At 34.0% G+C, this 13,733-nt stretch overlaps 1 protein-coding gene across 5 annotated transcripts in view; it reads right to left on the bottom strand.

The window, feature by feature from the left end:
• The window catches only part of LOC106880238 (delta(14)-sterol reductase TM7SF2), a 30,313-nt gene extending 20,320 nt beyond the window's left edge, over window positions 1–9,993 (bottom strand). Inside the window, exons 1-4 of one of the 5 annotated variants that reach the window (XM_089359847.1) lie at window positions 9,962–9,993; window positions 8,255–8,385; window positions 1,067–1,201; window positions 747–787 (exon numbers count right to left, since the gene is read on the bottom strand). In XM_089359847.1, the coding sequence (XP_089215973.1) occupies window positions 747–764 (18 nt within the window). In that variant the 5' untranslated portion in view covers window positions 765–787; window positions 1,067–1,201; window positions 8,255–8,385; window positions 9,962–9,993. Of the gene's footprint in view, window positions 1–746; window positions 788–1,066; window positions 1,202–5,125; window positions 5,367–6,873; window positions 6,988–8,254; window positions 8,386–9,948 lie in introns of those variants that run through there. The other 4 variants (XM_014930101.3, XM_089359846.1, XM_052971712.2 and 1 more) reach the window with 4 other exon arrangements.
• Between the last annotated feature and the right edge of the window lie 3,740 nt (window positions 9,994–13,733).

Below are 13,733 nucleotides of genomic sequence, written 5' to 3'. Positions count from 1 at the left end.
AGCAACTGTGCAGCTCAGTATCTGTAGAAAATTTTGAGAGTTTTAATTGTGTTATGCATAAGGAGTAAGATAATATCTTAAAAAGTTATGACACAGAACAAGGTCTAGAATATCTAGAAGTATGTATTAACTTGCAAAACTTCAACTGTTGAAAACAATGCAACACCACTGTCAACATTGGGGAACAGTTAAAGGTGAAGAAATTAAATAGTTACTGTACGATGGACTAAAACTACGGCTTTCAATACTGGGAAAGTGTAGGGAACGCCATCGAAATGAGACAATACTCATGTTATACTCTTTTACTCCTATGTACACACTTCAAGTAATCAAAATTTAAAACCTTCGATCAAAATTTCATGTTAATCTATGTCCCAAACATCCACTTAATATGTCAGCTATTTTACCAAATTCTTCATTATTTTCAAAATTAACTTATACAAGGTAGTGTGTTTTAAAAAAAAAAAAGGTTTCAATCTTCCTGTAATTATAGCTTGGAGAGAGATGGACTCTGCAAGGCTGAGTTGCTATAATACACCATATGGATTAAGATGCACCCATTTTAAGAACCTATTTGCTTTACTATCTTACCTGCATGGCCCTCCACTTGCTGGATAGTTACACTCAATAACTGATATTCAATCAAGTATAAAATTTGTACAAAGTAGGTGACAGAATATACTTGGTATTATCAAAATTATAGAACTCTTCAAAACCATATCAAAACAAGGGAAAATGCTTCTTACCTTTTTAGATTTTGCCATTTTGGGAATTAATAGGATTAGCTCTGAAAACAGAAAAATATGAAAATGCTATGCAAAATTCAGTAAGAAATAGAAAATTAAGAAACAAATGAGACCTAAACTTATTTAACCAAAGCTTTAATGAAATCTACATCTCTTGAATTATACCACTTAATTTGCCCAATATTATAATTACTATTATTACAAATTAAGATAGACACTACCTGCTAGTAATATCCAATTGTCATTTTGTCAATTAAGAAAGCAGCATTTGAAACAAAAGACAATCAAACATATTGATCCTGGAAAATAAATCTACTTACAACATCAACTTCTTTTTCTTAGTACAAGTTAACATTATTGGTTTCAAATTTTGGCATAAGGTCAGCAATTTCGGGGGAAGGGGTAAGCTACTTACACTGACCCCAGTGATCAGCTGGTACTTATTTTATCAACCTCTGAAAGGGATAAAAAGCAAAATCGACCTCAATGGAATTTGAACTTTAAATGTAAATGCTAAGCATTTTGTCTGGCATGCTAACGATTCTGCTAGCTCACTGCCTTAGTACAAGTTAACATTACTGAATGTAAATTTATTAGATGGCTATTGTAATTTGTAAAAAACAAACCTTGTGGTAAGCATGTAGGAATAAATAAAAAAGTCTTAACCATGCATACATTCTAAAATCTAGCAAAGTATAAAAAAAATAATAAATACCCACAAATATGTATGTGTAGACACCCTGTAATAAAAATAACTATACATCTTCATAAAACCAACAATGACAGCTTTCATTCAGAACTTTCAAAATTAACTTATACAAAATTAACGCTGGTTCTGGAGGGCTTGCAAAGGTCAGGGGCTATGCTCCTTCCTCAAGACTCAACAATTAAAAATTCCTTAAATCATATCTTCAAACTGCAATGTCAGATCAATCTATTATGACTTCCTTATTCTCTATTAAGGAGTAAACAACTACCACCAAGTTCTTATATATACCATCCTCCAATCTCTCTCTCTCTCTCTCAAAAAAAAACAAAAAAAAACTATCCTGTTATTTTATTTTAACAGTGTTACATCATATTCTAATGTCTATATGGAAGGTAGGGGACTTTGTAGAACAAAGAAACTTGATAGGTCTACATTTCATAAGTGAGCTATTTACTAGATTAGTAAAAACATTGAACCACTAACTGCTACTTGTGTTGACATTTATGTTATGATTAGATAAGATTAGATGTTCTAGGTGTCTTTTGGGTCATAATTTTAGATAAATTAACATTACACAAAATTTAGATTGAAATTTAGAGACCTTCAACACAGGAAGTACAGATAGAAGGAGTTTATTCTGGCATCACAAATTAACAGAACACGTGTTAATAATACACTACATTCCATACAATCACCACTAATTCCTTATCAAAATACTCCAGCTCTCAAAACATCTTCAGACTGTTAACCATATCTTTTCCATTAAATACTGATCTTAAAAAATAGAGGCTTATTAACTTCAACCCAACCAACCCATTCACTTTACCCAGATAACAATACACACACAATACACAATATACATGTTCATCAATTTAGGGGCTCAGTCCCCCTTCAAAGCAACCTAGGTAGCTCTCTTCTACTTTAGCCCAGTCCCAACTAATGCCTTGTCTGTGAATTTGGTAGACAGAAATTGCAGGAAACCTGTCACCAGCATCATAATTTCATTATCATTTCAGTATCTACTTTTCCATGTTTGAATAGGTCAGACAAGAGTATGCTGCAGTAAAGTTTTCTGCAGACAGATGCCCTTTCTGTCACCAAACCGCACTGGTTTCCATATATAAGCGTGAGTGAATGTATGAATATTGACATTCCATGTTTGTCACCATTTTGAGTGAAATGGCAATGTTGTCAACATTCCGCACTTTCAAAGACTTTTGGAATAAAAATCTTTTACTTTCAAAACAAGTAGAGGTTGGTGACAGGAAGAGCATCTGACCATAAAATCCTTTCTCAAATAATTATTTCCCATCTAACCTATGTTAAAATGGAAAAATAGATGTTTACACCAGAAAATACCAATGTATGCACATGACAACAGGAAACAAAAAAACACCACCAAAATATTTCATTCATTAGATGCCCCCACCATTTATTCCTATTACCTATATATACAAGTTCACACTAACCATTTCTTAGCTCAAGTTTAATACTTTTTCACAATAAAACAAGAATAATGAAGTCCATTCCTATAATGGTCAATTATCTTGAGATTTTAGAAAGTACTAACAACTACATATAAGCTGTATAACACACACAGATTCTTTGTTGATTCCAGTGATGAAGATTCAGTTGTTTGATCAACTGAATGACCTACTCTGTGAATTAATGAGTGAAGTGGTTGAGTATTTCTTACATAGAGATGTATATCCTTAACATAATTCTCAGGGGTAATCAGTAAATAACAAGGCTGGAGTTTTGAATTATATGCACTATCCAGCAGACAAGTTCCCAAGGATGAGACTGAATTGAAGTTATGGTAAAAGAAACTTTCCAAACAGTGGGATCAAACTTAGGACCTCAAACTACTTAACAATTCAGCTATACTGTGTCCTGATAATGAGATAGATAGACAGACAGGCTGTTTGTTGTTCATCTTTCCATGTTTGCAGGGTCTGGATGAATATATTGAGGCATTGTTTTACAGTAGATGCCCTTCCTGATGCTAACATTTGTTTTCCAAGAGATCACTTATTCCAGACAACTTCAAAGTCACAAAATTCCCAGAGGATCTGTTAGTAGAAACGGTATGTGTGTGCGCGCGCACACACACACACGATGGTCTTCTTTCAATTTCTGCCTGGCAAATCCACTTAGTCTCTAATTGATCAAGGCTATACTAGAAGACACTTGCCCAAAGTGAGTGATACACAATGGAAATGAATCAGAAACCATGTGATCGAGAAGTAAACGTCTTAACCACACAATCATGTATATATAAGTGTGCATATAAATTATTACAGAACAAGTGAAGAGCTTTTTGGAGTACATTCCAGCTTCCACCGATATTCCAAAACAAGAACTTTTGGGACAAGTCAGAAACGTCCACTTTGCAACAACTTGCAACACGAGGAAGCTAAATATATTTGTTGCAGAGAATATTCTATAATATATTTTTGCAATGCTAGTTATGTGAACTTACATTCCCAAATTTACAATTTAATTTCATCATCTCAGCCCAACTGGCACCAGCACTAGCTAACATTATTTTCTTTTTCAACCAATCAACTAGTGCATCAGAGTACACAAAGCTCCTCAGCGATTAAAAAGTAACACATTATTTCATAAATAGGCACAAGGATTCTCTTATAAGAATAACAGGCACTATCATGCTATTAGCTGTCAGAAGTGAAAGTGCTCACTGCTAGTGAAGTATCTGTCTGTCTGCCTGCATGCCTGTCGATTCTTTGGCTACTGACAGCTAATACCATGACTGGCCGGAGCGAGCTATATGTCTGTCTGTCTGTCTCTCTCTCTCTCTCTATCTATTACTCGAAAGTTATTGGAACAAATTTGACACCTATATCCATGCGTTTGAAAACACAACACAGAGTATAAGGGTACTCGCGTCCGCGCTAGCTAGTCGTGAGTGGTCGATCCTATTATTTTTAAACTTCAAACTTCATTTGTTTTCCATTTTGATAAATTCTCACTGTTGAAAATTATATTTTTATATTTTAAATAATTTGCAATTTCAGGAAATATGTTTTTATATTAAATTTGTGTTTTCTACTCACGACTAGCTAGCGCGGACGCGCGAACTTTCGAGTGATAGATAGATAGATAGATAGAGAGAGAGACAGACAGACATATAGCTCGCTCCGGCCAGTCATGGTATTAGCTGTCAGTAGCCAAAGAATCGACAGGCCAGCAACAGACAGACAGATACTTCACTAGCAGTGAGCACTTTCACTTCTGACAGCTAATAGCATGAGTGCCGAATAACATATTTCTTCGGTGTTTAAAGGCGTTATGAGAATTAATTAATGGGTCTATTGAGAATCGAAACCAAGTCACGGATAAGACCAAGTAGCTCACGAATCTATGTATTATGGTAGGGACTACATTACGTATTGCTCAGAGACTATGAGAAATCAAGAAAAACAAGAGAACTTACGTTAAAATCTAGAAAAACTGCAGCCAAGATTTCAAGACATAATAGTCATTAAAGAAAACTTGATTCAACAAATTATATCACAATTAAAATAATAATAATAATATTTTTTTTTTTTGCATGTCTGAAGTCTTTAAAAAAATGTATGCGATGAGGTATGACGTTCATACTTTAGCTCGAGGAAGAATTCAAAAAAAGTTAGTTGGGAGCTTTAACCTCTTCCCGGGGTTAGAGTTGATCGAGTAGACATGAGTAAAGGCATTCTAGCCATGACCATCCCATCTTTTTGTATATCTAGGGTTACGTTCTTTCATGAGCCACGTTTTCTGAGACGGTGGGGTGTGATTTTGAGAGATTTGACTGCTACCTCTAGCATGTCATAGAGGTTCCCTTGTAGGAGTTCTTATGACTTTCGCGTTCAATAATGTACCGAAATCAATTCAGTGAACTGTTACACCTATATATAAATACGGATTTTTTGTTTAACCAAAACATAAAATAATTATGCGTCTGAGTTCAAAAACTAAAATATGTACATATACTTTTAAAGTCTAGAATCTGATTTATAATTCTAAATAACGGTTGTGTAAATACCCACCCCTCTCTCTCTCTCTCTATATATATATATGTACATATATATGCATATACTCATACATTGTTTGTATATATATATATATATATATATATATATATACTTCAAATTTTGGTACAAGTTCAGCAAGTTCGGAGTAGGAGGCAAGTCGATAACATGGACTCCAGTGCTCGACTGGTACTTATTTTATCGACCACAAAAAAGAAAGTCAACCTCGGCAGAATTTGAACTCGGAACGTAAAGACAGACGAAATGCCGTTTAGCATTTTCCCCGGAGAACGATAACATAAAGGTATAATATATCTCATTTACATCTAATATATATAAAATTGACATTCAAATATCAATTAAAAAAATATTTCTGGAAGCGAAAAGAAGAGTAAATATTGTCTATCATATTTTATTTGATGCAAAACCCACATTTAAATATAATCCTTTATAAAAACCATTCAAAATAGCACTTAAAAACTAAGCATTTACTGATAGACTATAATTAAACAAAAAAAAAGTTATATTTGCAATAGTTTCAATTTCGAAGAATAATGATTTGAATTGGTTCTTCCCATTTGTTCCTAGTGACGACTCATTAAGGCGATGACAAAGGTATTATGTGCTTAACTACCAGTAGAATCACAGAGCTATTGTGTTGAAATAATCAGTGAGAAAGATACAAACAAACACCAGGTGTTGGAGGGAAAACAGTCTGTTTATATTCCAGACGTAAACATGAAAGTAGATCAGGCAAGCAATTCATAAAAAAAGATGTCTATAGTATATATTATACAACGCTGTTTGATACATTTGGTGTCTTTATAATATCCACACAAGTAAAATAAATGTAAGAGCATAGACAGCACAATAATAGGTCAAACATTTGAGCCTACATGTGAGGTGAAAGTGATGAACATAATCACACACAATACTTAAACACACTATTGTTCAAGTAAATGCTATTGACCTCCATCAGTCAGCTTGCCTGTGATTCAGCAGTCGTTTTAGAGAAGAGCTTCCCCCTATTATTGTGAGCAATGACTGCTAACTGAAAAAAAAAAAGAGAAAAGAAACCCCAGCAAAGATGTAAAGTGATCTGTCAAAATGGGAATCCCTACCCCCCAGCACTTCATTTTAAAAAGAGGAAATTACACTAAAACGAAAACTGGATTTATATTGTGAACGCCGTGCAATGTAAACAAAAGTGATATAACTATACAATAGAGACCCATCGAATTTGTTTCTTCCAAACTTTGAAAAGTTGCATTTAAAAAAAATTGAAATTTATAGATAATCGCTTTCGATATAGTACATTACAAATAGGTTCGTAAAATGTAGAAAAGAAAAAAAAATTCATATCTCTCTCCTAGTCCTCACACACCTTCAACTTTTTTACCACCAGTTTCCTAACTTTAGCATTCATTATTCCTTTTTTTTCGGATTTATATGTTTAGATAATCAACAACACGTAAACGACACCTTCGACAACGTATTTCTGTAAAATATCATTAAAAAAAAACATGTAATTTTAAAGAGTGTTATGAAGAAACGAAGTTGGAAGAGGTAGGGGATGAGATCCAAAACTTTAAAAAATGTCAACATACTTGTAATCTACATGAAAACGTATCTCTGCAAAGTTTCACTAAAAAAAATATGTACATTTCAAAGAAACAAAATATGTATATTTCATAGAAACAACGTCGGTGCCATCTGCAAGTATCTCAATAAGAGATATACCACATCAAGGAAGAAAAAAAAAGACAACACTTAATATAACGAAATGATGATAACAACGATATTAATTATCCTAGCACATGCAACTCGCATCACTACTTAATGAAAGGAATTCAAAAGAAAAGGAATATTCCCTAAAACTCACTCAAAATATCTTTGGAACAATAAACGATAAGCGATTACTATTTGACAAATAAACAAAATATGGGAGAATGGAGAAAGAGAAAGTACCTCAGGTGGGTGGGAGTTGAGAGACAAAGGTGAGACTAGCAAGAGGATAAAGAAATAAGGGTATCCTCACTTTTATATCCTTAAATTCATACTGATCCTATATAATACACACACACGTGTGTGTGTACATATTCGTATATTTCATTGTTGACTAATTTCACTTTTAAAAAAAAATTTGAGTGATTATTTTGTTTTAAAATATAGTTTCAATAAAGAATTTTAGCTTAGTTGATATATTTTTTAAGGCGAATACCTTAATCTAACACCAATTAATTAGTTCGACACCTGTTTACTGTGGGTCGACTTAAACTTCTTACCTTTGATAAAATTGCTGCTGCAAACTGTTGGATGTGTTCGCCTTAAAATATCAATTAACGAAGCTAAAATTCTTAACTGAAATAATAAGTAATAAAAATAATCACCCATATTCATAAACACATCGAAACCCCGGCTCCTAGGGAGCTAAGAGCGAAATAAACATAAATGCATATATATATATATATTTTTAATTTATTTTTGGGACTGTATAACAGTCCCATATTTTTTAAGACCGTAAGACAGCCGGAAAAATAATTCTGTTTTGACACATTAAACAGATGGTGTTTATAAACAAGGAAGGACAACAAGGCTTGGCCTAATCGGCAGATAACATAGAGATCAATTTTAAATCCATTTTGCTAATTGCATTTTCGGTTTTGCTTTTATTAGCAACTAAGATTGCTATTATTATTGTTTATTTTGCGGTCGTGTAACTGCAAACATAAATAAAAACATGTAGGAAATATATTGATACTTACGGAGATAGCCAGGTAATATACAACTCTGGGCGGTGGAGTGTCTTGTACCGGCTGTTGGCGGGCTTCTTTCTGATTGGTCAATCCCAAACAATTTACTAATCGCTTCTTCTGATTGGTCTAAATACAGACGCCTGTGTAATGAATGCGCTGATCTTAAAGAGACCGTTACTCCTGCAAAAATTCATTTCATATTTCTTTCGTTTACACACACGCTAACACACATATACACACACACACACACACACACACACACACACATAATTACTATTGATGTGTGTAGGGGAACTAAATGGATGAGGGCAGCTTATTCTAATTATGAATTTAATTGTGTAGTAATTTAGGACAACTTCAAATAAAGGAAAGGTAGATTGCAGTTATTAATCTAAACAATCGAAACAATGTAGTAGGGAAAGAGTTATCTTCCAGTAAGCTACACCTGATTTCTGTTTGACGTTTTATTTTTTCATGAAACAACACAGATAACGTTTTTGAGAAAAGGAAATATTTAAATTAAAGACAAACTTGAAACATTTTACATGTTTCACTTTTGTGGGGTGGTTCATTTATATATGTAGGGTTTTGTAAGTGTATGCATATATGAATATGCACTCACATGTGCATATTTACATATGCATATATTTGTATGTATGTATGTGTGTGAATATACATATATGTTTGTGCAGAGATAGATAGATAGATAGATAGATAGATAGAAAATATAAAAATTCTTGCATCAAAGATCAAGGAGGCCCAAAGAGGACTCAATACGAGTTCAAGATAATTACATGGCAATGTACACACACACACACACACACACACACACACACACACACACACACAAAGTTCTCTTAATTTTCACACGTTAAGAAAAGATAAACAGACATTGATTTTGTGTCTTTATCTCTGAATTATTTTGATATCCAGGACAAAAATCTACAGTTCATTATCGCAAAACTATATTATAAAAAAACAAAAGATTTCAATCCCATTAAAAAAATATTTAAATAAATACTATTAGTTTCCTTAGACGCAATGTCACGATTTTATAAGATGATGCATAACTGACGAAGAGAATGCCTTTTCTGTAAAGCGTTAAACATACAATTTGGATTAGCCCCCAAAATTAAACTGAATAGTGGAATCAATTCAGCTACACTTTATCTTTTCTATATGGATTTACATGTGTTTAATTAATACTGTTTCTTTATTTTTAAAAATCAAACATAAAGATTTTAATATCTTAGATGTGACTTAAGTAAAGCAGTTTAATCAGGAATCGAAACCATATTATGGACGCTGTTCACCAGTGAGCTCAATTGTTCGATGCATGGAGACAGACATAAAAGAGTTAACAAGGAAACCCACAACATTAATCGCACAACATGCAAACAATTTCCCTTAAATTACACCCTACTCTCTTTAATAAAATAAATAAAAAAACCATAGAAAAGGACATTTGGATAAAATATGATTCTAGATGCTGTATGCATGGAAATAAAAACTGGATCAGAGTTGATCTAGAGCTAAACAACAATAACAACTCCGACATAAACGATAATGGATTGAATTCACACAACAGCTGAACATATAAAAATTAAAGAAGCCATAAACACATAATAGCGATGCGGGGAAAGAGGACATTAATATGGAAGTGGAATTCCCTCCCATTAAAATACTTATATAAAGTAACTAACATCATTTCTTTACCTGCTTCTTTCTCTCTTAATCCCCGACTCTCTGTCTTTTCCTCTCTTGTTCTCTTCCCCCTCTCTGTCTCTCCTTCTTTCTTCCCCCTTCTCTCTTCTGATTTCTCCTTTTTTTCTACTTTTAAATATAAAATTTTCGTTTCCTCCCTCCAATTTGCAGCTTTGTGTTAATGTATCAAATTACTTCGTCTCATTGAAAGAATTAAGGATTGTTAAGAATGTTCAACGCGCGTATGTATAGTGTGTGTGTGTGTGTGTGTGTGTGTGTGTGTGTGTGTGTGTGTGTGTGTGTGTGTGTGTAATAATTTCCTTTTTCCTATTTATGTTACATTTTCTTTAATAGTTGATATTTCATCATCGTTTGGATTACTAAGGACACTATCTTCATTGTGTATTTACCTCAAATTTCAACATGACAACCTAGCAGAACACTCGTCATTTATTCAGACTTCCTGCTACTTCCAGCCATGCACTGTACTTTTTCGAAGCACCCGTTTACATTGAAGTAAAGCAGAGAAAGTTATAGATTACGTTTTGACCACGTCCATAGTCTAAATCAGGGGTCGGCAACTTCTTTGCCTCCACGGGCCGGATCGAGTATTAATGACTGATAGCGGGCCGGACGAAGGCCATAAAAGAATAATCATGGAAAATTACACAAGCTAAAATTTAATCACAAGTGTTGACTATACTTAAAAATAATTTGTATTAACCACAGATGAATGTAGTAATGGAAAAACTTCATCTATTCAATTTAAGACATTGTTGGAATCATTAAAAAAAAATTTTAATACATAGCAGCCAAAAAATTAATGGGAAACGATGTTTTTTGTTCCTTGAAAGCTTGTCAATAAGCTTCAAACTTGTTGATGCCAAGAACAAGATATTATCAAGATGATTATCAGTTAATCTTGTTCTCAAATTGTTCTAATTTTGCTTCAATTTAGAAAATAATTGCTCACACTGATAAGTGCTTCCAAACAAAGATGCCATCTTTTTTGCAGGATTCATTAAGTTGGTATGCTTCCCAGTTGGAAAAATATATTTTGCACAGAAGTCAATCAATGAAATTTAGACCTCACACCCTGCATATCAATCAATTCCATTTGAAAACATTCTGATACTGTCTCCATCTCCACATAAAATGGTGTAGCAAACAGTTTAAACTGATTTGCATGCAGACGAAAGTCAACAAAACGTGATGCAAGTTCATTTCTCAAATCCTGGATTATATTCATAAATACCTTTGAATCCTGTGGTTTCCTTCCTTGAAATGATGGATAATGTGCATAATTTTTATTTCAAAGTTGATGTTCCCACAACTGTATCTTTTTTTCAAAGGCAACAATATGGTTATACATTTCATTTACGAGCTGAGTTTTACCTTGAAGTTGTAAATTTAATTTATTTAAACGAGTCACAATATCCACAATAAGTGCCAAAGTTGCAAGCCAATCAGGATCTCGAAAATGTAAACTATCCACACGTTTGCTTTCGAGAAATATCGCCACCTCTTTGTGTAAGGCAAGTACTCTTTGTAGTATTGATCCTCGGCTAAACCAGCATACATCGTAGAAATAAGCAAGGTCACCATATTCTGCCTCAGTATCTAGCAAAAACTGTTTAAATTGATGATGAAATAGGAGCAGATTCACGGCCTTCACAACAATATCCATAACATTCTTAAATTTCAAAAACTTGACACACAATGTTTCTTGATGGATAATGCAATGAATTTTAACAAGTTTATGTGTGAGTCCAAGGCTTTCTATATGTACTTGTAGTATTGCATTTTTTGTCCTACCATTGCTGGGGCACCATCAGTTGTGATGCCAATTAGTTTCGAAAAATCAAACTTCATTTCTGATATCATTTTCAACAAAGCTTCAAAGATATCTGCTCCGGTTACGGCTTCCTTCATAGGAATTAACTGAATAAATTCTTCAACGATCTGAAAAGGTGAAGTCACTCCGAGCATAAAGACAGCAAGTTGTGCAGTGTCACTTAAGTCTGTACTCTCATTGACTGCAATTGAAAAATATTGTAATTCACTGCAGGTGTTGATTAACTGATGTTTAACATCTGCCGACATTTCTTCAACCCGCCGTGTGACTGTCCTCGGAGATAGGCTGATAGTTTCAAATAAAAAAATGTTTCTGGACAAATAATATCCAACACTGCCAATAAGCAGTCTTTTAAAAAGAAAAAATCACCATCTCTAAAAGGTTTCATCTTTTCAGCAATGCATTTTGAGACTTCATAGCTGGCAATTGTATTTGCCACATTTTCACTTTTTCTGTTTTTAAAGAATGACGTTTGTTTTTCCAAAACTAGACTTCAACCGCTCAACTTCATATTTCCATGCTTGTCTAGTAAATGTCCTAAAATTTTCACAATAGTGTGTCTCATAATGTCACTTAATATTTGCTACCTTCACAGTAATGCCTTCTAGATATATGAGACAAATCAGGTTCCCACTGTGCTCAATGAAGAAATAATCTAATGTCCAAGTTTCTTCGAAAATTCGGCATTCAGCATCTACCTTGCTTCGTTTTGCATTCATGGTCCTCGAAATTTTTTCCTACGAACAAAGTTAAAATTTAAATTAATAATTTTACATCTGAATAATTCTATTTCTTTATTGTATTCGAAAGCCTCATCTCACGTATTACAATTATATCTTGTCATAATGTGGTTGATAATGATGATGATGATGATAAAGGTGGAAATAGGCAAATAGGCAAATAGTATGGTGGCAAGGACAACAAGAAGAAACAAATGAGATTTTAAACGATGACAATAACTGTATTATTTGAAAAATACAGTAATGAAATAAATCTTGTTGGAGAAGAGGAGATGTGTAATAAATATAACAGAACAACTTGTTTTAAATCTTTGCGTGAGAGATATACAGTAACAGTACCAAATAGTAATATTTATATGCCAACAGAATGTGACAGTCCTATAAAGGACGATGTTACTATTGTTATAGCCTCAGGAAAACATCTTTTCCAGCTGGCTATCGACACAGTTTGTATCTGTATAGTATTCGCAAGGGAGGTCATTGCTCCCATCTCTAGTCTTACGTGATACTCACAGATTCGGGTTTCTAGGTGGTTACCTGTCCTCAGGTAGAGATGGGAGCGATGACTTCTCTTGCGAACGCTACACGGACACAAACTGTGTGTCGATAGCCAGCTGGAAAGGATGTTTTCCTGGGGCTATAATAACAGTAACATCGTCCTTTATACGACTGTCACATTCTGTTGGCATATAAACATTGATATAACAGAACCCAATGAAAAATTCGAGCCCGAGAAAATGAGTGTTTGTAACTTACCGACGGTGAGTGGCTGAGGTAAGCTGTTGTCGGTTTCACGAATCAGAAATGGGGGAGGGACCGCCGTTGACGGTTGAAGGCGCCGACTAAGACAATTGTCCCTTCGAGGCAGTCTTTTAATGTCCGTCGGCAGGCTCAAGTCGGCTCTCAGTTTTTTGTTTTATTTTTCATGCGGGAATGGTGGTGATTGTGTAGAAATATTTCGGAATTGTATTGTTATTTCATTATAGTTATTGTTATTATTTTTGTGTTGGATGAGCGGAAATGATGTGCGGAGCCCTGCGTACGCGACAAATTTTTTTTTGTTTTTGCTGTCAAAACGTTCACATCCAGTTGGTGGTGGACATTAGGTAGAGTGAATCAGAAGATATTTTGGAAGAATGTAACAGCAGGCCTTTGGGATCTTTTTTAAAACGGGGGCCACATTTTTCAT

The sequence above is a fragment of the Octopus bimaculoides genome, chromosome 11, assembly GCF_046866305.1.
Source record: "Octopus bimaculoides isolate indiv1 chromosome 11, ASM4686630v1, whole genome shotgun sequence".
NCBI lineage: Eukaryota > Metazoa > Mollusca > Cephalopoda > Octopoda > Octopodidae > Octopus > Octopus bimaculoides.
Note: the sequence above shows the minus strand (reverse complement) of the source record. Positions and strands in the feature narration are given on the sequence as shown.